The 27,983-nt window shown below is 43.7% G+C and overlaps 1 protein-coding gene across 2 annotated transcripts in view; it reads left to right on the top strand.

Moving 5' to 3' along the window:
- Positions 1 to 27,983, top strand: part of LOC139564307 (zinc finger protein ZFPM2-like) — a 140,203-nt gene that overhangs the window by 81,440 nt on the left and 30,780 nt on the right. Inside the window, exon 4 of one of the 2 annotated variants that reach the window (XM_071383721.1) lies at positions 12,220 to 12,331. In XM_071383721.1, the coding sequence (XP_071239822.1) occupies positions 12,220 to 12,331 (112 nt within the window). The remainder of the gene's footprint in view (positions 1 to 12,219; positions 12,332 to 27,983) is intronic. The other variant, XM_071383722.1, reaches the window with a different exon arrangement.

Consider the following 27,983-nt stretch of genomic DNA (forward strand, 5'->3'; position numbering starts at 1 on the left):
TTGTTTTTGTTGTTCCTTATATATCAGAAGGAAATTAAAAAGAACAAGAGACAATGTTTTTGTATATTGTAGGCTGTATTGTCTGTGATATATCATCCGGTGTGATGTGTTTCTGAGCGGAGAGACAGGAAGCCACATCAGGGAAGCAGCTGGCAGTGGAAATGTTGTCGCATGTGAAGCAAAGGGCAGAGACAAACACTGTGTCATGTTCTTAACAATGTGTGTGTTCACATTAAGATATTGTTTTAGTTTCACAGTTCTTAAAAATAAATTCTACATTTCGATCATGAATTTTGTCAGAAACATGTGTATTATATATTGCAACCATGTGATTGAGGCTAGCTGCTACAGTATTCTTTATCATCTGTAGTATTATGTGTGTTTTCTGAGAAGAGTAGACTCTCCTTTTGGTTGTGAACAGAGAGTCTTACCTAGAGAGTGGAGACAAAAAGGGAAATGACAAGATACTGTCCTAATTTGCAGCTGGGAGAGAGGTGGTGTCTGTCAGACCCAAGAGGGGTTTTATAGTGTCATTTAGAACAAGGTGAGAAATGAGGTCCTGCCGTCCATGCTCCAAAAAAAGCACCAGAAATTATTCAAGCCATCACTCAGACATTTATCTCCTCCCGGTTCCCACCCTCTCCCGTCAATATGTTTATTGTTAGCTACCCCCTAAACTTGAACAAGTGGTGGCGCGGATTTTTCTGCTCCGAAATTATATTTTTCTTCTTGTCATTGCTTCATTAATCAAGAGAAGGCATTCTGAAAAATGTTTTGTTTTGGAGGCTGCAATCTATTTTTTGTGTGTGTGTGTTGTTGTTAATCTGCGCCCGTGGCAGGTTTCCCCTTCGAAACGCAGCGCTAAGCAGCGGTATCGCAGGCCTATTGTTGTAGCCTCTGTCATAGCAAGGAGAGCCTGATGCAGGCCTGGGCTTGCCTGATAAGGAAAGAGGATTCAACATGGCTGGAAAGGAGAATCAGTGGGACTTGAGAGTGGAGTACGGATGGGGCAGACGCGCACACTGACGTCCGCGCGCATGCGGGTGTGCGCCCACACACATGTACACGCGTGCATACAAACGCATACACACACTCACACGTAAGCATGCACACACATGCAAGCACACAAATCATCATCATCATCACACTGGCACATGCCCAAGCAATTATTTACAGTATAACATCCAATTGCATATGCAAGAGGACACCCCAGGATAGTAGTTACAGTACACCACCTCTCTGCTACTGCTTACTGGCAACACACTGACTGCCACAGCACCAAACAGCACACCAGAAGTAACCCTCTTGGATGTGGTTGGTAAAACCAGACAATTATCTGCACTAACCGGATTTGAATTTCTATGTTGGACACACAAATGATTTTGGCATAAAGTATGTGGCTCCATCTAATGAAATAATGGCCCTAAATTTTAGGCTGGGAACCAATTTGTGATTGCATGCATCAATTATTTCTTGGGCTTAAACCAATATTAAGACTGGGGTCTCTTCAGATGGGTAAAATGGTAATTATCTGGCGGTCTCGCTGACATTCACTGCGCCCCACATTTCTATCAACACTATTATTGACCAGCACACACATTAAAGAGTTCACGTTATACCGCATTCTTTTGATAAAGAAAACACGTATTCCTCTGAATTCATCCCTCTGTCAGTCTAAACCATCAGCTCGATGACAAAGATCTGACAACAACGCTTGGTTGGCATACTTGTGAGTCGAATGGAGACTAGGGTTATGACCTGTGTCAGAGGGGTGTGTCCAGGCCCCGGAGCCATTGTTTGGTGTCTTTCTAAGCTCCTTTCTATGGCTCCTCTCTCTGTGCTCTGCTGGGATCCATCCTGTGGCCATGCCGCCATGCCGTGGTGTATTAGCTGTGAAGGGCTCAGTGCTGCTCAGTGCTACTGGGGTTGGGGCTGTTGGGGCTGAGCTACACTGTTTGAGATAATGCATGGTTGACTTGATCTACAAGTGAACCTGACATTCTCCTGTCCTTACATCACCACAAACAGATATGGCTGGTCCCCAGATAAGGAAGGCAGAATTCACTGACTTGCTTTGTGCCTTGCAGCCCTGCTGTGATGGCTACATAGTTTACTCAATCTCACTATACATACAGGGAATGGATCTGTACACTAAATGTTACAGTGAGAACGGACGCTTTTTATGTTGAGTTGGGGCTTCAAATAGATATGTCAATTTAGATAGAGAGAGAGAGAGAGAATACGCTGAGTGTACAAAACATTAGGAACAGCTCTTTCCATGACATAAACTGACCAGGTGAATACAGGTGATAGCTATGATCCCTTATTGATGTCACTTGTTAAATCCACTTCAATCAGTGTAGATGAAGGGGAGGAGACGGGTTAAAGAAGGATCTTTAAGCCTTGGGACAATCGAGATGGATTGTGTATGTGTGCCATTCAGAATGTGAATGGACAAGACAGAAGATTTAAGTGCCTTTGAACGGGGTATGGTGTAGGTGCCAGGTGCACCGGTTTGAGTGTGTCAAGAACTGCATCGATGCTGGGTTTTTCATGCTCAACAGTTTCCCGTGTGTATCAAAAATGATCCTCCACCCAAATGACAGCCAGCCACCTTGGCACAACTGTTTCAAGCATTGGAGTCAACATGGGCCAGCATCCCTGTGGAACGCTTTCGACACCTTGCTGTGTCCGTGCCCCGACAAATTGAGGCTGTTCTGAGGGCAATAGGGAGTGCAACTCAATATTAGGACGGTGTTCTTAATGTTCTGTGCAGTCTGTGTATAACATGCAGTACAGACGTGTAGAATGCTTATGCTCCTCAATAAACATAATTCAACAGCTGATATAAACATGAACATTCAGGAACATTTGATTCATTCGGCAAGATATATTACATCCTGTAAAAGAAGGAAATGTGTGAAATTTTAACTTGATCTAAATTGTTCTAAACTGTCTGTCTCGGTACACTGTGTCTACAACACATCATAACCCAACAAGCACCCAATCTAGCGGAAACATTCATTAACATTCCTAAACCTTTGAGAAAAGTCATAGTGTGCAACTTAGAAAAGTCAATGTGAGCGTCTATGTCAAACGAAAGAGTATATATGCATTAACATACACAACAGACCTCCATTGCAGTTGGGGGAAAACAGAAAAGTGAAAAGAAGTTGAGTGGTGCCAGCTGCTTTGCCATCTGTCTCTGTCATGGCAGTACTTGTGATATGTTGAAACAACTTCCCTGAGAAGTGCTCCAGATAATCCCTGATTGTTTCCATTTGCAAACTCCTGATAGTGTTCTACATTACAGTGGGGACTAAAGTTATTTATGGTGCTGGTTAAACTTTTAGAGGACTGACCATTCCCTTCAGCAGTCAACACACACACGCACGCACGCACGCACGCACGCACGCACACACGCACACACACACACACACACACACACACACACACACACACACACACACACACACACACACACACACACACACACACACACACACACACACACACACACACACATACTCTGTCTCATCTATAATTACCTAAAACATATGTTGCAGTACTTCATCATCCTTATCATAATGTTATCAGTATTGTGAAGAACTTTCAGTCCTAGACAACTATGTTGCTCATCCCACTAGAATGCATCATTACGTGCAGGCCCCATGGTCTGCTGGTCTACAGTAGGTACATGTATGCAACCCTGGAGACCGGGGTTCAATCCCCGTCTTCCCACTTTGTCTCCTCTTAATCTGTCTTCCCCGCTGTTTCTAATCTGTCTGAATAAAGCAAAAATGCTTAAAAAATATATCTTTAAGAAAGCATCATACCATGTAGGCTGCTTGATGTTTTCAGGAGCCTTTGATGCCATGCCACTGATGACATCCATTATTTATAGCATGCTGCCACCACATCACATCTCCCCACACGTAAACCAGGCCACTCTAAGACCCACTCTGAAATTGCACCTTATTCCCTATATAGTGCACTACATGGGCCCTGGTGAAAAGTAGTGCACTATATAAGGAATGCATAGGGTGCCATTTAGGACTTAGACTAAGTTTCTACGTGGGGTTAGGCTGGGCTGCTGTGTTCTCTTTCCTCTTGGTTGCACTGGTGGAGGGGTCGAGGAACACAGTGGAGGCTTTGCTTGCTTCACCTCCTCCAACGAGAGCGAATCCCTGCTGCCGGCCTCTGATAAGTCCGCCCTGTCCCGGCCTCCAGCTCCCAACCAGGCCCCCAGTATTCCAGACCCCCAGCCTTGCTAGCCTGGCTCCGGGCCCACCAAAGCCCAAAGACAAAACCCTGTCAAATGACTCCAGATGGATGAACAGCAGAAAATGAAAGTATTCCGTGAAGAATGCTGATTTGGTTGGTGGTCACATGGGTCTTCTATCAGAGGAGGCTTTGAGATAAAGAACCCAGATAAGACCAGAGGAGAGGAGGCCTGGACAGTGTCGGCTTCACAGGCCTGGTGGTCCAGCACATAGCAGTGTGTGTGTGTGTGTTTGTATGTATGTGTGTGTGCAAATGCGTGTTTGTGTGTGTGTTTATGAGGCTGTCAAAACAGGAATATTACACCACAGGGTCGTCAGGAAACTAATTGGGTAACAAAGACCATTTCCCGTCCTGGAACCCCATCTTTTAACAGTCCGTGTGCTGAGACTGTGATAAGGGAGTTCACGTCTAATACATTTAGTGGGGGCAAGTTCACCATCTTTATCTTATTTACTTACCTCAGTGTAAATATGGCCGGTCTTTAAAGGGGATTTATTAAGACCCCCATTTCTCTAAAGTGCACGCGAGAATCAAACTGTTTCTGTGTCATAGGTATACAATCAAATAAGTATGCAAATATCAGTAGGTAAGATTTTTCTGCAGTTCAGGGATGGCCAAGAGGGTTGCGCAAAATAGCTTCCTTAAATATAATGCCACGTAGATGCTTTTTTATTGCATTGTGATTTCTGACTTCACAGAGAAGAAATAAGAGTTCAAAGGAACGTATTAAAATCCAAGGCTGTACCTTAAAGGGGCATTGAGGTTTATCCGGGCTTTATTCAAGCATCATCTTGCCTTGAATGTGATTGTTTGTCTTCACTGACTTATGACTGCTCCTAGGTCTGTGTTTATGTGTGGAGGGATAGCTTGTGACCTTAATGGCTGACAGACTTTGTCTCTTCATGTCTTCTTTGAAGAAAGGCCCCTCCGTGTGTTTATTCCTGTGTGTTTAAAGTGGAGCTGTCCGGAGTACGAGCCACCTGGCTGGTTCAGTGACCCTGGGGGAACAGTAATGTACCATACAGGTGAACACATCGCTGGCTGTCGCTTCTCTATTCTGTGCTCACATAGTTTCTCATGGCTCCAGGAGCCGAGCCCTAAGTTACATGCAAAGATCAAACAAGTTCCCAATTGAATTCAAATAGGAAATTCAAACAGCGAGAACTGAGGCGTTCAATGTTATTTCTCTGACCGAAGCCAAACAGTAGGAAGACGTGTACAGGATGTGTACCTCCTAGTCATTATTAAGTAGTGAAGCGTGCATTACAAATTCTACGTTCTCTTTCTTCCCTACGTCAAATAATGATACATAGGCTACACATGATATTCTACATTTACATTTTTACATTTAAGTCATTTAGCAGACGCTCTTATCCAGAGCGACTTACAAATTGGTGCATTCACCTTATGATATCCAGTGGAACAACCACTTTACAATAGTGCATCTAACTCTTTTAAGGGGGGGGGGTTAGAAGGATTACTTTATCCTATCCTAGGTATTCCTTAAAGAGGTGGGGTTTCAGGTGTCTCCGGAAGGTGGTGATTGACTCCGCTGACCTGGCGTCGTGAGGGAGTTTGTTCCACCATTGGGGTGCCAGAGCAGCGAACAGTTTTGACTGGGCTGAGCGGGAACTGTACTTCCTCAGAGGTAGGGAGGCGAGCAGGCCAGAGGTGGATGAACGCAGTGCCCTTGTTTGGGTGTAGGGCCTGATCAGAGCCTGAAGGTACGGAGGTGCCGTTCCCCTCACAGCTCCGTAGGCAAGCACCATGGTCTTGTAGCGGATGCGGATATTCTGTAGCGGATATTCTGTAGCTGCAACTTGCAGTTCATGGATTAACATATGAATTTGAATGAAACGTCCACTTCAGCCAAACAACTGGTTGGTGAACAGGGACAATAGACTAGAATATGTCAAAGGCCCGTAGTTTGTCTGTTGCAGTAAGGAGGATATGATCATAAGATATTGCATTGCTGATGTGATTTAGTTATTTTTATACTTTTTAAATTGTCATTTAAACATATTGTCCATCAAACCTCCCATATCTACTTCCTCACATAACTCCTCCCATTCCAGAGAGAGAGAGAGAGAGAGAGAGAGAGAGAGAGAGAGAGAGAGAGAGAGAGAGAGAGAGAGAGAGAGAGAGAGAGAGAGAGAGAGAGAGAGAGAGAGAGAGAGAGAGAGAGAGAGAGAGAGAGAGAGAGAGAGAGAGAGAGAGAGAGAGAGAGAGAGAGAGAGAGAGAGAGAGAGAGAGAGAGAGAGAGAGAGAGAGGACTTGTCTGGAGGGCAGGTAGATCTTACACTACACTGGATGGGTTTGGAGTTGGAGCAGCTCTTACTGCCTGGAGGTTTGGGAGAATGGAGGATGCTTGGAACTCATTACTTTCCCTCACTCACTCCTTTTTTCTGTCATATTGTAATGATCAATCAACATACACTCAATGTGGTATCTAAGACTCAAGGTCCCTTATTGTCCATATGTGGTTACAATCAGGAACAGATAGATACATTCAAATAGGTAAGAACAGATAGGATGTCATTTAATTGATCAAATACTGTATGTATATTTCCCACGGCTGCCATGATCTACAAACTAAAGGCACAGCAATGGGTAGCTGTCATTATAGCAACAACAACTAAAGGCAGAGTGATTGGTGTCCTTTTAAAGATTCCAGGAACAGAATTTAACAAAGTTGAAAAGAGAAAGATGTGTGTGGGGAGGAGGGGGGTAGAAAAGAAAAAAGCATTATTTTGCACTCAAGCAGTAAACTAACTGCAGCACAGAGCGAGTGCAGGGAGAGAGAAGATTTCTGCCGAATTATCTCCCACCTCACATTTGCTCTTAGGCAAGCAGTTTAAAAGCCAAGCGATTGAGCCAGTGATCCAATTTGAAATGCAGAAATGATTAGAGCAGCTTGCCTCATTTCATATCGAAATGCTCTGATTTATGACAGGGCAGCAGCCAAGATCTATCTCTACAGGGAATTAGTGTCGAATTTTTGCATATTTCTGTTATTTAGTCTCCCAATAGCAGATGCTACTGTAGGGAGAGAGAGAGAAACAGAAAGCTATATGAAGGTACTGTATATTTTATTTGGGCAGATGTAACTATACTACCGTTAAAAGATGGAGAGAATGGCTTGAAATGAGACCTGAGAAATAGATGCATTGGAAGCATTTCCCAGTTCATGTGGGATGTTGACAGATAATTGTGTTTTTTCGGGGGTTATATTAAAGGAAAATATACATAAATATCCATATTCTGAATATAAGCATTCTATACATGCATAGAAACTTGGAGATGGATTGAAAGAGAAAGGGTTTTGGCCATTTATTTGAAAGAAAGACCCTGGCAAGTCATCCGTCCTTGAGGCTAAAGAAATATTCATACGGGAATGAGATAACGAGGGCTAGAGGAAAATCTCCTCTAATGAAATTTCCAGTTGACCACATGCAATTTGTTTCATCGTGGGGAACAACTAATTGCAATGGACGTTATCAAGGTGTGTGCTGTAGTATGCTGTAAACAGGTGCAAATCCTTTATCCCTATATACCTCCACCGTAGTAACATATAATATAGAAAATTGACATAACACATCCATAAGCTTTTCTGCCCTTAATTTCATATAAAGGGCTAACCCGAGTCTTATATGGACATGACACATCAAACCTATTAGTGGCCTGTTGTTAACATATGAACGCTGGGTCAAGCGCTGTGTGTGGGAGTGAAACACACAGAGAGATGCTGCTTCTTCTACTATTTACAATGTTTTTCACTGAAGAATAAAAACAATATTTATACTGAACTTAAGGACTAGTTTCATTTAAGGAACTGAATACATATTATTGAAATATAAAAAACTGAAATGTGTATTTTCTAAGTAAAATGCTATAAAAAAAAATATATATATATTTGCATTTGTATTATGATTCAGAGCACAGTTAGTCTTTCATATTGTACGTGTTTTTAATATCCATGGCTACTGGATATACCGTGGACCTTTTTAAGCAAAACAACAAGTAGAAAATATTGTAAAGATGCTCAGACTAAAACTGGGTTTGATTTCTCTACAGTTGGGGATCAGGACAGATACAGTACTACATTTGTGACCTTGGTAGAAAAAAAAACTATGGAAAAAAAGAAGGATTGATATCGATTTCCCCTGGCCTGACCGTGAAGCGGGTTAAGAGTTGCCCAGTGGTGGTGAAATGGTCAGTGGTGATATCATTAGCTTGTTTACACAGGAAACCAGGGAGTTAGGAGGAAGCTGAGTGTCACGAGCCACTTTCTTCCTCACCTCCTTCAGCTGATCTGAGGATCATGGTATCAAGGAGGGATTAGTAGCGACTTGGGATTTGTGTGATTGGTTAATTTATTGCGGTGATGGCAGGTCTTTCATCTATGGCAACATTTAATCAGCCCAGCCACAGAGGCTATTACAGGTTAGCTCCTTTCTGGTGTCAGTCCGGCACAGCCATCAGCTCCATCACAATTCCCCTGAAAATTCCAAATTATCTGGAACAGGCTTTAGCTTCTCAGTAATAAAAATTAGAACAGATTCCTGATAGAAGCTTTTCCTCACACAGTGCCAATTATAAATAGCTAGGGCTCTGCCTTTGGAAGGAAGGAGGAAAAATCCAACTATGAGAGATGTGCAATGGAACTTATCGCTCAGCCCCTGCTCTTCGCTCTGATCCAAATCCGTGTGGCTGAAAATTTATATTAGATTTTATCACAGAGGCCTAAGTCTCGAAAAATCAATGAAGGTTATCTTTTATGTTGCAGCAACTTGTGGAAATATTGATTTTCATTTTATAGCGAATTTGGAGCATTAGTTGGTAATCACTTCCTCGCTGACTACACTGTTTTGGTCACTGTATCTTTTACACGTTGTTTGAACGGTAACAGAGCTCAGAAAAAACCCTGGGAGAGTATTGAAACCACTGGAGTGAGGGAACAGGGTGGATAAACCACAACACACCATGAGGAGGAAGGGTGGATGCTTTTCAACACTTATCCATGACATTACTTTATAAAGTGACACATTTTGTCACATTTATTTTCCATGTAATTAACTGTAGATACTTCAAATGTCCCTATTTTATTTTATTGAATAAAAAACATTTAGGGACAGATTTAATTGTCATACATTTTCAAATTTGAACATCACCATTGTTTCTACTTTTTTTTACTTGATCTGATTGGATTAATAAATCCACCTATTTTAATTTCTGTGAATGGTGGTGAACACTCTCTTAATCACTGTCAATAAAATGTAGAGTCCTCTGATCTGTAGAATAGCTAGTCTTAATATTAGTCTGAATGAAACCGTATTGTATGTGGCTTTGGATTTTAAAGCCGGTGGTGTTGATGTTGTAATATCCAATAGGGGTCAGTATTATTTGCTGTTCTGAATACATTTATTCATGAGGAAGTGGAACAGGACAGAGTCACTGTTGTCCGTCACATTCCTTAGTTGTGATTGGTAGTTAGAGAAAGGGGTATGTTTTTATTTTGTGTACATCCCTCTCACTCCAGAGAAATCAACATGTTCTGCTTGTCACTCTGACTTTGTCTGAAGCTTTGACTACATATGTCCTGTATTTACTGTATAGGAAGAGGGCGTTCATTTAAGGCTAATATGCTCCTCACCTTGGTGACATCATTGTGTGTTATACCCAGAATACACCTTCTCTGCATTCCTTTGTCTGAAATAATTCAAAGCCCCAACATAGTCATTATTTAGAGTAGGACATTTAAATTAATAGTGCATTTAAATTTCAGCAAAATTAAAAATACTGCTATATGATAAATTGACCATTATTTTGATAAATGTATTCAGTTAACTTATTACTTTCCAATTGGTTACGTTTAGTTTTATTAATAAGTTATGTTATGATGATTTTGACAATGAATCGTTATATTAAGAAAACACATTGAAACAAAAATACATGTCAATAATGTAAATCATTCGAATTCAAATACAATTTGAAAGGAAATCTAATCCAGTACATATGTTTGCTTTCTTATGGTATTTCTAATGTTGAAAACTATTCCAATATATTATTATTACTCTCTCCCTGGTGAGAGGCAGTGTAATATAGTGAATTCCCAGAAGGCCTTAGAGACTAGACGGACAGGAAGAGGGGAAGAAGAAGCCTCACACAGCTAAATAAGAGAGATGGCCCCCAGTCTGGAGATCTGACAAAGGGTTAATCCGATTCTCATTTTAGATAGTCGTCGTAGCAACAATCAGATCCGTCCCCTTTGCTCCTTTTGACAGGGTTGTAAGATTTACAGGTTCGCTGAAGATATACGACTTTATTGTCAGGCTAATTTGAGATGTGAAATAGAGGACGGCTTAAATGACGGAGGTCTCTCTCTGTTCCTCTGCCAGGGTGGGATAAGATACCTAAATATTAAGGAATGAGAAAATCAACAGACACAATGTGCTGTTCACTAGGTGTTTGATCTGTCTGACTGGCACAAGTCCACCATTGCTTCGAGCTGCTATGTAAGAACTAGAGTTGAGGTTTTCTTTTCATTTTATATGTATTGTTTCATTTGTGTGTGACAGACTGACTGAGATCAGAGCCCATATGCTGTCTGTACTTTTGTTATTGAATGTAGCCTACAGTATTTCCGTTTTCTCAGAGAAGAGAGAGAGCCCTCTAATCCTCAGTCACTACTAACGGAAGATTTCTGTGTGTGCCTAACCCACGTGCACAATAAATCATCTTTTGTGTGTATCTGTGCCAATTCAGACCTTTAACGTGTGAAAGTGGCATTTGCATTTATCCTTGAAGGGTTGTTGCTGCCTTTCCGAAGAAATATCTGAAACACATAGTGAGACAACTAGTGCTTTTCTGTTGCATTAGGCAGATGGATGGTGGCTCATGGCAGCCTGTTTCAAATGGAGAAATAAATGAAGTGTCGAGAACAGATTGCACCCCAGCCTATTTTCTCTTCGTTAAACTATTTCTGTAACACCCTAATGAAGGAGGGCCTGGGAGTTAAAAAGTAATGGCCTTGAAATACTGACATTTTGCCTGCTAGGAATAGGCTACTGTAAGTGCTGCCCAAGAAAGATGCTTCTGCCCCTCTCCAAGAGCACTGAAGACGTACTCTTGGCTTTCATTACCCTTTGTAAAACATTTTTTTTTTTTTAATCAATTTGAAAAATCAAATAGAATAGAAAATCATATGAAAATAAATAGAAAGGCCTTACAATCTGACGACCCCTCTCCATGTCTGGTAGTGAATACATTTAGCTGGTGCCACAGCATCTATCTCCCTGTTTTCCTTCCATAGAAATAACTTAAAGCACCAACGCTTGACCCGAGCCCAGAAGAAAAATGATGTTACACATTCAGAATAATTTGCCGGCATATTATAAGACGTAGCCTCAATCGCCCTTTGAAATGGATACTGATTCTTTAAATTCTTCCCTGGCTGTTTCAGGAAATAGTGAGATCCCAGCGATAGCGCAGCACAATGTGCCTAAAGTTCACTCCTGAACACTCGCCTCCTTCACTCTAAAAGTCATCGGCATTCTGGGCATCCGAGATCTTCTTAATCTGGGAGATCTGATACTGTATCATTGGGATCATAGGGACCAGGCGTTAGCAGCACTGTATGCCCCCCCACCACCACCACCACTCCAACCACTCTCCTACCCCAACTGCCCCCACCACCTAGATCCCATTCCTCTGCCCCAACCCCCCCGTACTCCAACCCCTCCACCCACAACCCTCTCAATTCCCAAATCTTCTCATTGCGGGGCGAAGAAGAGGGCCTACTAGCTTATAGAATGACCATGTTTATGGCTTGCAGAGAAGAAGAGGAAGCAAAACTTGGTGGCTATTATTTAATTATTGTTTGTTTAATCACCAAAATAAGCAAATGATTAGTGTTTGTTATCTGTCCCCGTCCAGAAGATGAAGAGCCGTGTACCGGTGGTGCTCAGCGCGGGCCCCAGGTGGCTGCTGGATGTGACTTGGCAAGGAGCAGAAGACAACAAAAATAACTGTGTGGTGTACAGCAAAGGTAAGCTCAATCTCTAGACTGCTGTATACAGTCTGTTATCTCCCTAGCAACACCACAGCAGCCAAACACACAGTCTGACAGACAATTCCCCCACTTAAGTTCTGCTGTCTGTCTGTCTCTCACTGTCTTTCAATCCAAAACATTTTTTTTACATCCCTCTGAAGTCATTTAGTGTATCAAACCAAAGTCTTGATTAGGAACGGGAAAACAACATACGACAAAGTCAGTGGTTTTAGATTTCACAAGGTAAATATATTAATTAGCTTTTTGTACTCAGTCTGAGTGAATTCCTCTCTGTTCACAAATGACAATTCCCCCAAATTATTATGTAGACGATAATCTGAAACTTGCTTATGGCATATCTCTCTTTTTATGTAATTTAGGGTTATTGGGTGTGACCGTGGAGGTTGTGAGTCTCGAATCACACTGAAATAAAAATGAGGGATTTATTTGCTGTCTGATACAGCTAGAATGCCCTTATTAGGCAAGCTCAAAATGGCTGCCCATCCATAGTTCGTGATTGGGTTTAAGGTTACTGATTGTAAAATGCTAATATGGCACACTGACACTGTCAGTACAGTCTTCAGACTTCACTCTTTATGAAAGCACTGTGCTGCTGACTGGCTGCTGCAGCCCATAATTGGGTCTTGACGGGTGTATCCAGAGACACACAGGCACATAAATAAGTAAATAAAGATGTTTGAATTCAAAAGGGATGCAAGAAGTGGTTTCTAGTTATCCCGTTTTCTAAATGATTACCCTGTGACTAGACTCACGAAGGAGCTGAAATTGAGTTTCTTCCGCTCAAAGTGAATCAGAGCGGGAACTGGGATTTGCAGCTCGGATTTTCTTTCGGGTCTCCCAATTCTCATCTACTAATCACTAGACTGCACTGGGGAGTTATCCTCTTAACCGGAGACTTAACTTTGTGCTCTTTATCACCAAATCATTCAAGTTTATGATAAGCTGTTAAAGGAGATTATGCACTTCTTTAAAAATCTCCTAATCTGAATATATGAAACAAAAAAGGGAGTAATAACAGGATTTGGTCTTGTTTTGTTAAGTCTGTCATTTCCTCTCCCCGTCTTCATAGTCATTATAGAAGGCATCCAAGACGTAGTTGCAATACTGTCATCATCTCACACAAACGGACGTTATGGATCTGTGATCACCTCTGTAGCATTGTCCTTCATATCCCCTTGTTCATAGCATCTAGTTGACCCTTATTCAATTAGAAAAGGAAGTGATGTGAAAGTCGGACCAAAAAGAGGAGTCCCCCAGTGAGAGCCGTTTGTGTTGTATTAATATAGAGCCGCTAAACCTTTCTCCACAATCACACGCCTGCCAAGCCATAATAAACGATACAGAGGGATAAAATACTGAAAAATATAATTAATTTCAATTTGGAAATATTTGTATAATATTTGTCACCTTACTGTGTGTAGTCATTTTGAGACAAAATCTGTAGACCTAGACAAAATCAGCATCCATCCAGTTTTTCTATTTCTATGGACCCAGACAGAATCTCTCTAGTTATTCTATGTATGTGGCCCCAGACAGAATCTCTCTAGATATTCTATGTATGTGGCCCCAGACAGAATCTCTCTAGTTATTCTATGTATGTGGCCCCAGACAGAATCTCTCTAGTTATTCTATGTATGTGGCCCCAGACAGAATCTCTCTAGTTATTCTATGTATGTGGCCCCAGACAGAATCTCTCTAGTTATTCTATGTATGTGGCCCCAGACATAATCTCTCTAGTTATTCTATGTATGTGGGCCCAGACAGAATCTCTCTAGTTATTCTATGTATGTGGCCCCAGACAGAATCTCTCTAGTTATTCTATGTATGTGGCCTCAGAGAGAATCTCTCTAGTTATTCTATGTATGTGGCCCCAGTGAGGATCTCTCTAGTTATTGTACAGAATCTATTTAGTTATTGTACTTCTATGGCCCCAGAGAGAATATGAGAATATCTGTAGTTATTGTACATCATCTATTTAGTTATTGTATTTCTATGGCCCAGAGAGAATTACTCTAGTTATTCTATTTCTATAGCTCCACGCAGACACCAGACAGTACAGAATGACTCAGTGATGACTCCCTCTCTGCATGAAGCAGACACACAGACACACAGAGCCATAGGGCCTCAGTGTTTACATCTCTCCCCAAGTGTTGCTTTTTGTCTGTTTGTCTGTTTTGCGCTAAAAAAGGCAGTTGACTTATGGTAATCAGTGAACATCTCAATATACTGCATGTTCATTGGTTCTCGCTGAATATGGCTACTTGGCTCGTGTTCCAATCATCTTGGCTTTCTTGAGCACTGTCTCAGACATCTTGTGTGCATGGATTGAGGAGTGCCTCCTAAAGAGAGAAATGATTCCCAATGGACTGATGCAGTCCAACAGTGTGTAATGTATAATACATGCTAGTTCACTGTGAACAAGAACTATGTGAGTTTGGTGGAATCCCCATTGGGCTGCCCCGGGCATCCAGCAGAAAACACACTACCACGGTTACCACATATCTAATATTAGACATGGAATATTATTTAATTCTGTCCTGTGTCCTGGTTCTACTGAATGTCCCTTTTTTAATGATTTGCCACTCACTGTCTCTATCATTTTGTGTTGTTGATATTGACCAACGACACACTGTATAATGAGACATTTCTAAACTAACATTTCTACTGAGAGTTTACCCTATCAACTACGACTATATACTGTTGGTTATTATGTCTATGTGTCATATGCCCACAGTTTGTGTTAAATATATATTACTTTAAAATGAAGAATGTCTACCAATTCCCCCTTGAAGACGTGATAATATAAAAAGTGGAATTAACATAATATCTGTTTTTACCAGGCAGTTTTTCTATCAGTAGCACCAGAAACAGTAAGCATACAGTGCTGTTTGTTTTACATTAGACTCCCATGCAGGCAGACAGTATTCTGTAGTGCCTCAGCACAGAGCACAGCAGCCAGCCATTACTAAAACTCTCAACTTGACTGCTGCACCAACTCATTATCGAGAAATCCACCTGGAACCTCCACAATGCTCCGCGCCACACATGGACAGTTGCTTTGAACCACTGACGTTTTCTAGAAACAGGCAGCGAGTCTGTGGAGTAATTACACATTACAGTAACGCAGAGGGAGGGAGGGAGGGAATTGGGGGAGAATTGGTAGAGAGATAGGGAGAGAGTGAGAGAGCGATAGGGATAGGGAAAGCGAGAAAGCAAGTCAGAGAGGGAGGATATCAGTGGAGAATTGGTACATTTGATTAACAATATGGAAGTGTTTATTAATTCAGAAAGAAATGCATAGTATTTAATTGCATAATTATTTTTGCCGTTTTCATTATTCCACTATTGAATCAAAAGAGCGACGTTCAGTAATTAAAACAAAAAGAAACAAAGAAGAAATGGGACAATAAATAGATATATCATTTCAGGATCACTCCTATCCACAATGTCATGAAATACAGTGCCTCCTCCATCATATAACAGTCCATTTCCAATGCTCTTATTTTATTTATTTATTTTTCTTATTTTTTGCCTTTTATAGAGAGAACATAATGTAGGCCTCCAAGACTGGACATCCACCAGTCATTCTGCATGTTTTACAGTTCGTCAGATTTCTTGGTAGCTACTGTCCACACATTACATGGAATGTATATCATCATTACCAGTATGACAGTAAAGTCAGTATGGCTGTATTCAACTCAGAGCTCTCCTATTGTGCTCGACCATTGTCACCTGATATCTGAGCCCTTAGAAAGTCACCCGCTCTCTGTCTTGATATTATGTCCTATTATTCTAAGGTCACCTGAGTTTTTCTAACGTAAGCCTCTTAAGCGGACCACATTCAGATACAGCATGTCCAATATGTCTCTGGAGAAAGTCGGCCATTGTTGGAGCGGAAATTGACCAATGTACTAGGGCGTTTTACATAAGCCCATACGGTGTAGAATTAGACTGTAACTCACTGCTGTGTCTTTCTGTTATTTCATGTTCACTAAGTCCTCGCCATCAGATCCCTTTTCTCACACGTCCGTTGTTCACACGCTCTTAGCCAGAGACCTCGGAGGTATATGGTGAACTTGCGGGACATGGCTAGATCTTTTTAGATTCATTTCTCATCAACTGAAATCTTAACTGTCTCTCCACAGTACTTTTGAAATTGGATCAGAATTTTTTATATTCTGTCCAAAACAAAATAGGGAGAAATCAGAATAAGATGGTTTGGTTTAGAAAGGGGGAAATATATTGTAAAAACTGTTTGGGACTGCGGGAGAGGAGAGAGAGTACTGTAACAGTTCAGATTGAATTGTTCATTTCAACCCTCCCCTTTAAAACGACTGCGGCAAATAGGAGGTGCTGAGGTTATTATCTGTTATCTGGGAACATTGTGACTGAATAATAACTAAACAACTGACAATGTCAAAATGTCATTATCAGTGTATTAAAACAAAATTGTGCCCTAAAGGAGGCCCCACCACAGCTCAGAGTAGCAGCGTAATTATGCTTAATTAAAATACAACAGAGATCAACAGAATCGTTTTCATTAGGAAATTATTAATGATTCCGCGGCAACAATAATTGATTGCACTGAGCCAGGCGATAACTGCACGGTCAGGCTGGAGTGAACGGAGTGCTCAGGCTGTACCGTAGCTGTAGTGTAATATTAAGTGACTATGTCACTGTGGCAGGCAGGGGGTAGAGTATTGTACTGTAAGACTGAACTGGAGGCTGGTGATGGTAGGGAGGGGGGTGCTAAGGACAGCAGACTTCATTATATAGAATGTGAGAAGACTTAGCATCCTACACATCATGCGTAAGCACACAGACCGAAGTGCACACACACACACACACACACACACACACACACACACACACACACACACACACACACACACACACACACACACACACACACACACACACACACACACACACACACACACACACACACACACACATTTGTTCTTGCTTCATTCAGCAGAGACAGTGAAAGACGTCAGCCCAGACTCTTCCTCCGAATGCCTTTTATGTGCATTGTTCCCTCACTGTTGGTGGAGGCAGACAGGCGGGCGGCTGGCCTCCCCCTGCAACACCACACACACAGACACCAGACACCAGGCTCTGTCTGTCACAGCCACCACTCTCTAAACATCCACCACAAACAGGCCACAAACCACAATACACACAAATTAGGATGTTTCCACAAACACTCATAAACCTAAGCCTAACTGTGACACACAGAAAAGACGCCGGGAAAGAAACATGTGAAAGTGATGGGCAGCACTGATGACGAACAGAAGAAAGGAGAGGCATGCTGTATAGTATCATCCATCACTCTCCCCAGTCAGGCACTATGTTGTCGTTGCAGTAGAGGACAACACAGACAGACGGCTGTCCTTGTATGAATGCCACTGAGGGTGTCGTGTCACGCTAACGAGCATGTAGCCTAGCTGGCCGTTCTCCCTCCCTCTGTAGCAGGAGGGTTTTGACTCACTGTGCCATTCACTCTGCATATTTAAATGCCTTGTAAAGCTTAAGTAGACCCACTTTTCCATGTCAGGGCAGCGTTCAATCCTGCTGTGCCCATTAATTATGATACCATTGTGCTCCGGTGTGGCTAATAAGAGTGATGTATTGCACCCTTGTGGCATTATAATCATGTCTAGTGAAGTACCTGGACTGTCTGAGCACTAGGCTTCTCTTTAGAGCACTTGGGTAAAAAGCAGCAGCTCTTCAAGCCTACTCTCCTCTCCTGTCCAGGGTTGGTTAATGGGCTTGTTCTGGAGAGTGGGCTGTTGATTTAGCTTTAGCATAATTGTATAATCGATGATGAGAAATGCCTGTGTATCGATCTGGGGGAAGCAGATGGAGCTGTCTGTCTGTGAGCCCAGCAGGGATTTTAAAGCTCTTCCTGAAAGAGGTACCGGGCCTGAGGACAGGAGCTGGACAGGAGGAAACAGGGTGTGATTTTCAGACAATAAACAATTCCTTGGACATTAAAATAATGATCTGCAAGGTTTTTATTAAGAGTATCACGGTTGCTTAGTTAAAGAGTCCATTCTATGCATCTTTAAGAGCCTCAGCCCTGGCCTGCTTTTAGAACTGTTGTGTATGATTCACCTCTCCTTCCTGGCCGCCCGGCCTCGCCGCCCCCATCATGGCACAGCTGCCGTAAGTAGGTGTGAAAAGCATTGTCAATGTGCTTTAGGATAAAGCTCTGTGGTGGGATGCCATTGGTCACGATGAACCCCTGCCCACCTTCGGCTGCAGCAGAAAGCGAGTGGAGGAGAGGGAGAGAGAGAGGCCTTCTTCGGGGTGCAGTAGGGGGTCAGAGTGAGAGATCAGTGGGGTGAATGAGTGTTAGACACACACACACACACACACACACACACACACACACACACACACACACACACACACACACACACACACACACACACACACACACACACACACACACACACACACACACACACACACACACACACACACACACACACACACACACACACACACACACACACACACACACACACACAGTTAGAGCGAGGAAGAATAGCGAACTGCATGGACACCCTGCACATGGCAGAAGATGGGAAGAAAATCACTGATGGGCACTAGAATGAAGATATACAGTATCACCTCTATCACCTACAGTATGTCACAATATAATGACATTATAGGGTTCATTGCAGGGATTTCATTTGTCTCCTTCCACATTGTATATCTCTTTATAAATACTTTTTGGAAGAAAATACATCCGATTTTCTCTGAAATAAGCAGACACATTACAAAATAGTTTTGTGGGGTCGCATCTGTGTTCGAGGGGGAGAACTTTCTGATAACCTTTATACATACCTCTGCAGCTAATCCATTTTATTGATTGCACATCCGGCTGTGCGAATAAACATATCCCTGCAGTCTTTAGAATGTGGTATCAGTGGGGTATCACTTCTTCTCATTGCACACCGCGCAGGAGCACACAGAGCTCGCTCCTCCATTGCTGGCTTATCTATGGGGTTTATGATACTCTGGTCACGGGGTCTCAGCCGTTCCACCCCTCTTAAACATCAATGTCATGGGTAAGGACAGGGGGACATACAGGTATAGGAGGTGGGTCACTCAGCTCCATGAAGAGAGGCTGGTAGTTGTGTGGCTGTTCGGTGTGTTGGTGACAGTGGCAGAGGTACGGTATGTATGGTGATGGTGAGGCTCATGCTTGGACCCCTTCCCCACCCTCCCCTACCTCAACCACCGTTCCCCATCTACCCCACTCCATCTTCCCATGCAGCTCCTGGAGTGTCAGAGCTGAGTTGACCTCTGCCTGCCTAAAGGGAGGTCGCAGTGCTCCGTAGCGCTCTGTAGCACTGGGTGACAGAGATGGGTCCCCTATCCCCTCTGTGTGGGTGTGTATGTGTGTTTACGTGAGTGCGTGGGTGTGTAGCGAGCAGAGAGCAGACAGGCGTGCTGTAGGTACAGTAGTGTAGTGGAGAAGACGTGTGTGTCGCCCGGGTCAGACAGGGCCATCCATTCTCTGAGCCCATGGGAGAAAGAGAGAGAGAGAGAGAGAGAGTGAGAGAGAGGAGAGCGGAAGGAAAGAGAGAGAGAGAGGGGGGGGGGGGGGGGGGGTTGATACACTGCTTCTCTTACTCTATCAGACACTAGGTTGTGTTCCTCCATGCAGTGCAGTCCCTGTACCACTTCAGCTGCTACAGTACCACAGGGGTTTGGAACACTTCTATTCAACCAACACTGTAATGTGAGCTGTGGATTTTGTCAAATGTGGTGAGTGTGATTTTGAACTCTCTTAGTGGACTTGAATTTCAACATGTTTAGGGCAATGACTGACATGTTTTGCTGCCATTGGTGCAGCAGTGTCCACAATGTAGAACGCATGTAGTATTGTACATGTAGTCTGAAGGATTTACAAACTGGAAGCCATAAGGAGAATGGTTGCAGACCACAATGGTTTGCTGTAGTAGGGGCATCCACAGAGGTTTTTCAACAACATCACCTGGCCCATGGCAGCAACAATGGACCTCCCATTGCTATCACCCAGCCAACATGGAGGTCTAACACCCAGCTCTCCCTCCGGGTCCTGGTCGATGCCCTGGCCATCCCTGCTAAGCTAAGCCTTCTCCATGGGTACTGCATATTGTTGAATAGTGGGCTGGTAATGCTGTGTTCCAATGCCATTTGGAGTCACTCACTCTGTGTCCCAGCTCTCAGGGAGAAGGAATCCTCAACCCCAGCCTCATGGTCTACCCTGTAATCTCCCAGCCTCCTCTCTGTTGTCGGGTGCGGCGCCTGCTGCTCCCCGCTCTATCCCACAACCCCCTTCCAACCCCCTTCCTCCTCACATCCACCTCCACCATTTTAATCCCTTTGACCCAAACCGTCAGTGTTTCCCTGTATCAACAGCTCCTGAAGATTACATCCTTCCACCTCCTGTACTGTAGTGTGTGCTAGCTACAGTAGCTAGCCTAGAGCTACAGTATTACAGCCAAGCCCAGCAGTACCAGTTTTCCTCTAGCTACCACATGACAGCTAGTGCCTAAAGGCAGTCTGCAGTTAAGTCTCTAATTAACCCACTCCAGAGTAGTATGGTATGCCACATTGCCACACTGGTCATTGCAATATAGTCACTCCGCCTATACAGTCTACCTACAGTCTACCCGCAGTCTATACAGTCTAGCCACAGTATATACAGTTTACCCGCAGTCTATACAGTCTCCCCACAGTCTATACAGTCTACCCACAGTCTATACAGCCTACCCGCAGTCTATACAGCCTACCCACAGTATATACAGTGTACCCACAGTCTAGACAGTCTACCCACAGTATATACAGTCTAGCCACAGTCTATACAGCCTACCCACAGTCTACCCACAGTATATACAGTCTAGCCACAGTCTATACAGCCTACCCACAGTCTATACAGTCTACCCACAGTCTATACCGTTTACCTGCAGTCTATACAGTCTACCCACAGTCTATATAGTCTAGCCACAGTCTATACAGTTTACCCACAGTCTATACAGTCTACCCACAGTCTATACAGTCTACCCACAGCCTATACAGTCTACCCAAAGTCTATACAGCCTACCCGCAGTCTATACAGCCTACCCACAGTATATACAGTCTACCCACAGTCTATACAGTCTAGCCACAGTCTATACCGTTTACCCACAGTCTATACAGTCTACCCACAGTCTATACAGTCTAGCCACAGTATATACAGTCTACCCACAGTCTATACAGTCTAGCCACAGTCTATACAGCCTACCCACAGTCTATACAGTCTAGCCACAGTCTATACAGTCTATTCGCAGTCTATACAGTCTAGCCGCAGTCTATACAGTCTAGCCACAGTGTAGCCGCAGTCTATACAGTCTACCCAGGGTATATACAGTCTAGCCAGTCTGGCCTGATACTCCAGAGCTCACCCTGCAGAGAGAGTACAGCTCTACCTCTTTCATGTAGTGTTTCTGGTAATGAGTTAGGGCGTTATTGATGTGAACTTATGTGATCATTACATAAAGAACAACCATTTCTCTTTCCCTCATTGGTTTTCCTGTGGGCCACATTAAATCAAGCCTCCGACCTACACTCTAGTTAAATGAAACACTATCAGCATGTTGCCCTCTCATATCTGAGAACAGCCCTTTATATAGCAAGGCCTGTAAATGGTGATTAGTGAGTGTTTTGATTAAATTCCACCACGTGTGTGTGATACTGTGGTGGAGGCCGATCACACTCTGTCAAACACACTCTCTCTTTGTCTCCATCTCTCTTTCGCTCTCTCTCACTCTATCTCTGTCTCTCTCTCTGTCTCCATCTCTCGTTCTCTCTCTCTCTGTCTCCATCTCTCTCTCTGTCTCTCTCTCTCACTCTCTCTCTGTTTCTATCTCTCTCTCCATCTCTCTCTTTCTCTCTCTCTCCCTCTTTCTCGCTCTCACTCTCTCTCTCTCACACACACACAACTCACTCTCTCTCTCTTTGTCTTTCTGCACGGGCCCCTCTCCTCTCGTGTCCATGCGGAGTGCATGACTGATTTAAGGGCCCCTTACAAACGGTAAGGTTGCAAAGTGAAGACAAAAACGAGAGACAAATCACTGAGCAGCACTCCCTCTCAAGGAGCGGAGCAGGAGAACAGTGAAAAATATATATACACTCTATCCTGTCAAAAGGCTTTTGGCTTATCTTGAGTGACTGTCAAGGCTGTGAATATCACGGAATGGACAGAAATATATAAAATGAATAAGCTGCTGGGTGTTGTCGGGAGTTATGATGCTTCATAAATCCTGGTTTGATCATGGCGGACAAGGCTTAAATCCACAGCTGCCTAATGCGCACAGCAGTGTTTTGGACCGGATTTCATTCTGTTGGAGAGATAGAAGCCAATAGCTGACAAAATAAGATTTTTCATCTCTCTCTTCTCTCTTTCATGAGTGACAAATATATATATAAAATATATATATATATATAATATATATATAAAAGAGGCCTAAACGAAGGATGTTGGCTGCTATTACTACCTTTAATAGAAGGACACAGGCGTAGCAAGGTAAAACCTGAGCCAAAGAGAGAAAAACACTATAGAAAAAACAAAGAAAAAGAAGAAGAAATTGGTAGTGACTTATCAGTTGTACTTCCTGTGTCGGGTCAAAGGTCACCAAGGTTTTGTTTGTTTGGTATACTAAGAGGATGGATGCTATCTCTCCCGCCATCCCAAGCGCTTTGCTCTGTGGAATGGCCTAGGTAATATTTCATGTCAAGAATTAGGAAAGCTTTCCTCTCCTTTTCTCCACTCCATCATCTATCATCTCCTTCAGGGTGTTACAGTTATACAGCTAGAAGAAACGGTGCTACCTATACAGAAGAAAAAAGGGTTCTATGTCTCGTTTCATACTGTATGTGGATCTCAAAATGGTTCTATATAGAACTACAGATCACCCGTATGTTTAGCAGTGTACAGTACAGTAGTTCATGTATCACTTTCTTCTCAAAGGGATTTGGAATGTATTATATTATATGACTGCAGACAGAATGAATTACTACTTAAAGTAGATGTCTAATCTCAAGGGCTTTCCCTGTCAATAAACACCCCATTATTAGAAATGAAGTGTCTTTAATATAGAAGAGTGACATTTTGAAATGTAAAATGCATGTCACAGTGCCTGAGTCAATAATATCCCAGTTATCCTCCCAAATGAGACAAGTTGTCAGCGCTATATGACAACAATAACATGTTTGCTGGACCAAATCAGAATAATGGAATTCCTATTTGAGTTGTTTTGTTATATTCAGCTATGGGCTATGCTTTTCGAGCAGGAGTCTTCTCAATCAGAAAATACATAGGTAGAGCCCGTTCCACACATCCCATTCAATTCCTAAACCATTTATTTCATACAAGTGTTTCAAAGTTATATACTACTAATACCTTCTCAGATGAAGGTATGACAGTGACGACGCAGGAGGGCCTGGAACTGTAAGACAATAAGGAAAAGTCTATTATTATCAGCTTTTAATGTCATTACTGTAGCAGTTTAGATAAAGCTCAGTAGGACTTTATCTTTGGTGTCCATTTTCAATGACCATATGACTGATTCAATTACACTGTATAAGATCTGTAGACATCATGGAGCAATGGATGTGAAAAGGCAGGTTTTTTTGGAGGATGTTGTGCCACATTCAGCAGTGTGCCACCTGTGTAATCATTCACAGCCATTTGAAACCATGCAGATGCCCATGGCTCTTACTATGAATTATTCAAGCAGCCATTCCTTCAGTCCACATGCAGCAGAGAAGTGGAGGAAATTGTGCTCGCTATTAAACACATTTTATGTTACCATCCTGGCTAAATGTGAAGTGTAGCACATTGTAGACGCAGGATAATTACACCACTCCTCTCTGAGTTTAACGTACCCCCAGAAACAGCCCTGCCTGCCTGCTTGTCTGTCTGCTATCAATTGGCTGCTTTACCCAATGGAGAGAGAGGCTGCTGGGATTGACTTTGTAGGCTATGGAGAGTGTTTGTGTTATTTGAGCCCCCCTTAATGTTCTGTAGTATTTGATCTACTGTATGTGTGTCAATGCAGGAGAGGTTGAGTGTAACTGAATATTAGGGGGTATTAGGAATAGTAGAGACGTAGAGAGGTTTATCGATATTGATAGAAATCCGTCTCAAAATCTTTACACGAGCAAATTGTTATCAGAATAACCGTGTATTTCTCTAATACAATTAATCAATATTGATTTTCTTCAATTTCTACAATTTGTTTTAATTTTTCATGAAACCGACAATCATTTAGAAACATAATATTACTGTTGTACAGTAGATTTTTCTTATCTGCAGCAGATAACAGAGCTTTGTTACAGTTTGTCTCTGACTTTGTATAATCGTTTTATGTGCACATTGGCATATTATACCATGGCATATAAAATATGAATATTACATGGATTAAAATCCTCAATCTTTTTTTCCTTTTTTTAAATCCTTAAGTTTAAAATTGTCATCGTTATTGCATTACTGCAGCCCCCATATTGAATAGGCCTAATGGAGATTTCACATTAGTAGACTCACACCATGACAAATGTTAAGCAGCATAAGGGAAATGAACGTTTCTTTTTAATAGCACAGCAGTGTCTTGTGGTCTATCGGAGAGTTTTTCCACAGGCTTTGCCCTGACCTTCAACTCTGTACTATCTCCCAATGTAGATCTCTTGGCAAGTGACGTGTGTGTGTGTATGTGGTGTGTGTTGGAGAGAGCTGGAGAGAAAGCAGAGTAGACGCCAGAGAGGGAGTCATCTTGATCTGCAGCCCAGTCCCAGTCCTGGGATGGGCATGTTGGGCTCAAAACACAGGCTGCACGTCTTCCTCTAATCGCTGTAGTGAAGCACCTTGTGGAGGGCCGCACACACACACACACACACACACACACACACACATACACACACACACACACACACACACGCACGCGCACGCGCACACACGCACGCACGCACGCACGCACGCACGCACGCACACACACACACACACACACACACACACACACACACACACACACACACACACACACACACACACACACACACACACACACACACACACACACACACACACACACACACACACACACACACACACACACACACACATTCATAATGCCCCTGCGTCTGAGACAATGACACGTAACGCCCACTCAGGTACTGAGAGGGTTGAAAGCTGCTCCAGCATTCCAGGACAGAATGGAGGGACAGGCCTGTCGATGAGGGGAGGAGGGAGACAGGGAGGGGAAGAAGGGGGAGGCCTCCCCCTTGATAAGCAGGCCTGCCTGGATGAAGTGGAACGCCAAGCCGGCTGTGGTTGTTCTGTCCCACTCACTATCAAAACAGGGGATAGAAAAGAGGATGAGGTGAGCTCTTCATCCTAAAGTTACTCTAGCATCCAACACAAAGAGAAGACATCTGAAGGAACTCTCTGCTCCATTTCTTGTTCTCTATCATGTGGTTGAAAGCAACAATGCCACATGTAAACGAACACGTCGTCTCGCCTGCCACCATCTATCTCCGCAGTTTAGACTACAACATGATGCTTGACTGAGCAGCCTTTTCAAGTCGACCAGATTGTATTAAAGCAGTGGTAGAATTTGACATCGAGCGACGATGATGCTCCCTCAAGATCAACATCTTTGTATTGCCACGACTGTTAAAGGGAAAGGATGACATCCGCCATATGAGAACATGTTCAAATATGTACCTTTAATTGTCAAAGGGACTGCTCTTTACTGCTGTTCTAGTTGATAAACAGTGACTTTAATAGCAGTGTTTATCCGTCTCGTTGTTTATATCATATCAAGCAGAGGCTGTGTCTTTTTGTGCAGTTAGTTGTTGATAAATACATCATAAAGTTTGTTTCTCCCCAAGTCAAAAGAATCCCTTCTCTTTGTCTTTGTAGCAGCCTTTTCCATCGACAAGAGGCCAAAACCCGGAAGAATAAGACGTTTAGGAAATCTCTTAAATAGCGGCTCTGAAGCGAAGGTTTGAGCTTTGTCATCACGCTTGAAGAATTTCTTTTTTAACGTACTGTAATGTGAAATTCAGTGGGGACTAGTTTAATTGAGTTTTACACAAACCAGTTGGGAGTAGCGCTGTAAGGTAGGTGATGGTGAGGTTTTCAATCTCCAGCTCCGGAGAGGCTTGTTGACGAACTGGTTCTTTCTCTTTGTGGGGAAAAAAAGAGGAAGCCTAAGAAATGATACATCCATGGATAAAACCAATTGGCAAACCTCAAAGGGACGGGGGGTGATAAGGCAAATCCAGCACTTGTAGAGAAATAAAAGAATCCAACTGTTCATTAAAAGGAGAAACAAAACAGGCGATTGAGGAGGCAGGCAGGCAGCAGACTGCTCTGTGTGTGGAGGAGGGAGGGAGACAGCAGACTGCTCTGTGTATGGAGGAGGGAGGGAGACAGCAGACTGCTCTGTGTGTGGAGGAGGCAGGCAGGCAGGCAGCAGACTGCTCTGTGTGTGGAGGAGAGAGGGAGACAGCAGACTGCTCTGTGTGTGGAGGAGGCAGGCAGGCAGCAGACTGCTCTGTGTGTGGAGGAGGCAGGCAGGCAGCAGACTGCTCTGTGTGTGGAGGAGAGAGGGAGACAGCAAACTGCTCTGTGTGTTGAGGAGGCAGGCAGGCAGCAGACTGCTCTGTGTGTGGAGGAGGGAGGGAGACAGCAGACTGCTCTGTGTGTGGAGGAGGGAGGGAGACAGCAGACTGCTCTGTTTGTCGGAGGAGGGAGGGAGACAGCAGACTGCTCTGCGTGTGGAGGAGGGAGGGAGACAGCAGACTGCTCTGTGTGTGGAGGAGGCAGGCAGGCAGCAGACTGCTCTGTGTGTGGAGGAGGCAGGCAGGCAGCAGACTGCTCTGTGTGTGGAGGAGGGAGGGAGACAGCAGACTGCTCTGTGTGTGGAGGAGGCAGGCAGGCAGCAGACTGCTCTGCGTGTGGAGGAGGGAGGGAGACAGCAGACTGCTCTGCGTGTGGAGGAGGGAGGGAGACAGCAGACTGCTCTGTGTGTGGAGGAGAGAGGGAGACAGCAGACTGCTCTGTGTGTGGAGGAGGCAGGCAGGCAGCAGACTGCTCTGTGTGTGGAGGAGGCAGGCAGGCAGCAGACTGCTCTGTGTGTGGAGGAGGGAGGGAGACAGCAGACTGCTCTGTGTGTGGAGGAGGGAGGGAGACAGCAGACTGCTCTGTGTGTGGAGGAGGCAGGCAGGCAGCAGACTGCTCTGTGTGTGGAGGAGAGAGGGAGACAGCAGACTGCTCTGTGTGTGGAGGAGGCAGGCAGGCAGCAGACTGCTCTGTGTGTGGAGGAGGCAGGCAGGCAGCAGACTGCTCTGTGTGTGGAGGAGAGAGGGAGACAGCAAACTGCTCTGTGTGTTGAGGAGGCAGGCAGGCAGCAGACTGCTCTGTGTGTGGAGGAGGGAGGGAGACAGCAGACTGCTCTGTGTGTGGAGGAGGGAGGGAGACAGCAGACTGCTCTGCGTGTGGAGGAGGGAGGGAGACAGCAGACTGCTCTGTGTGTGGAGGAGGCAGGCAGGCAGCAGACTGCTCTGCGTGTGGAGGAGGGAGGGAGAC

Source organism: Salvelinus alpinus, chromosome 35, assembly GCF_045679555.1.
Source record: "Salvelinus alpinus chromosome 35, SLU_Salpinus.1, whole genome shotgun sequence".
Taxonomy (NCBI): domain Eukaryota; kingdom Metazoa; phylum Chordata; class Actinopteri; order Salmoniformes; family Salmonidae; genus Salvelinus; species Salvelinus alpinus.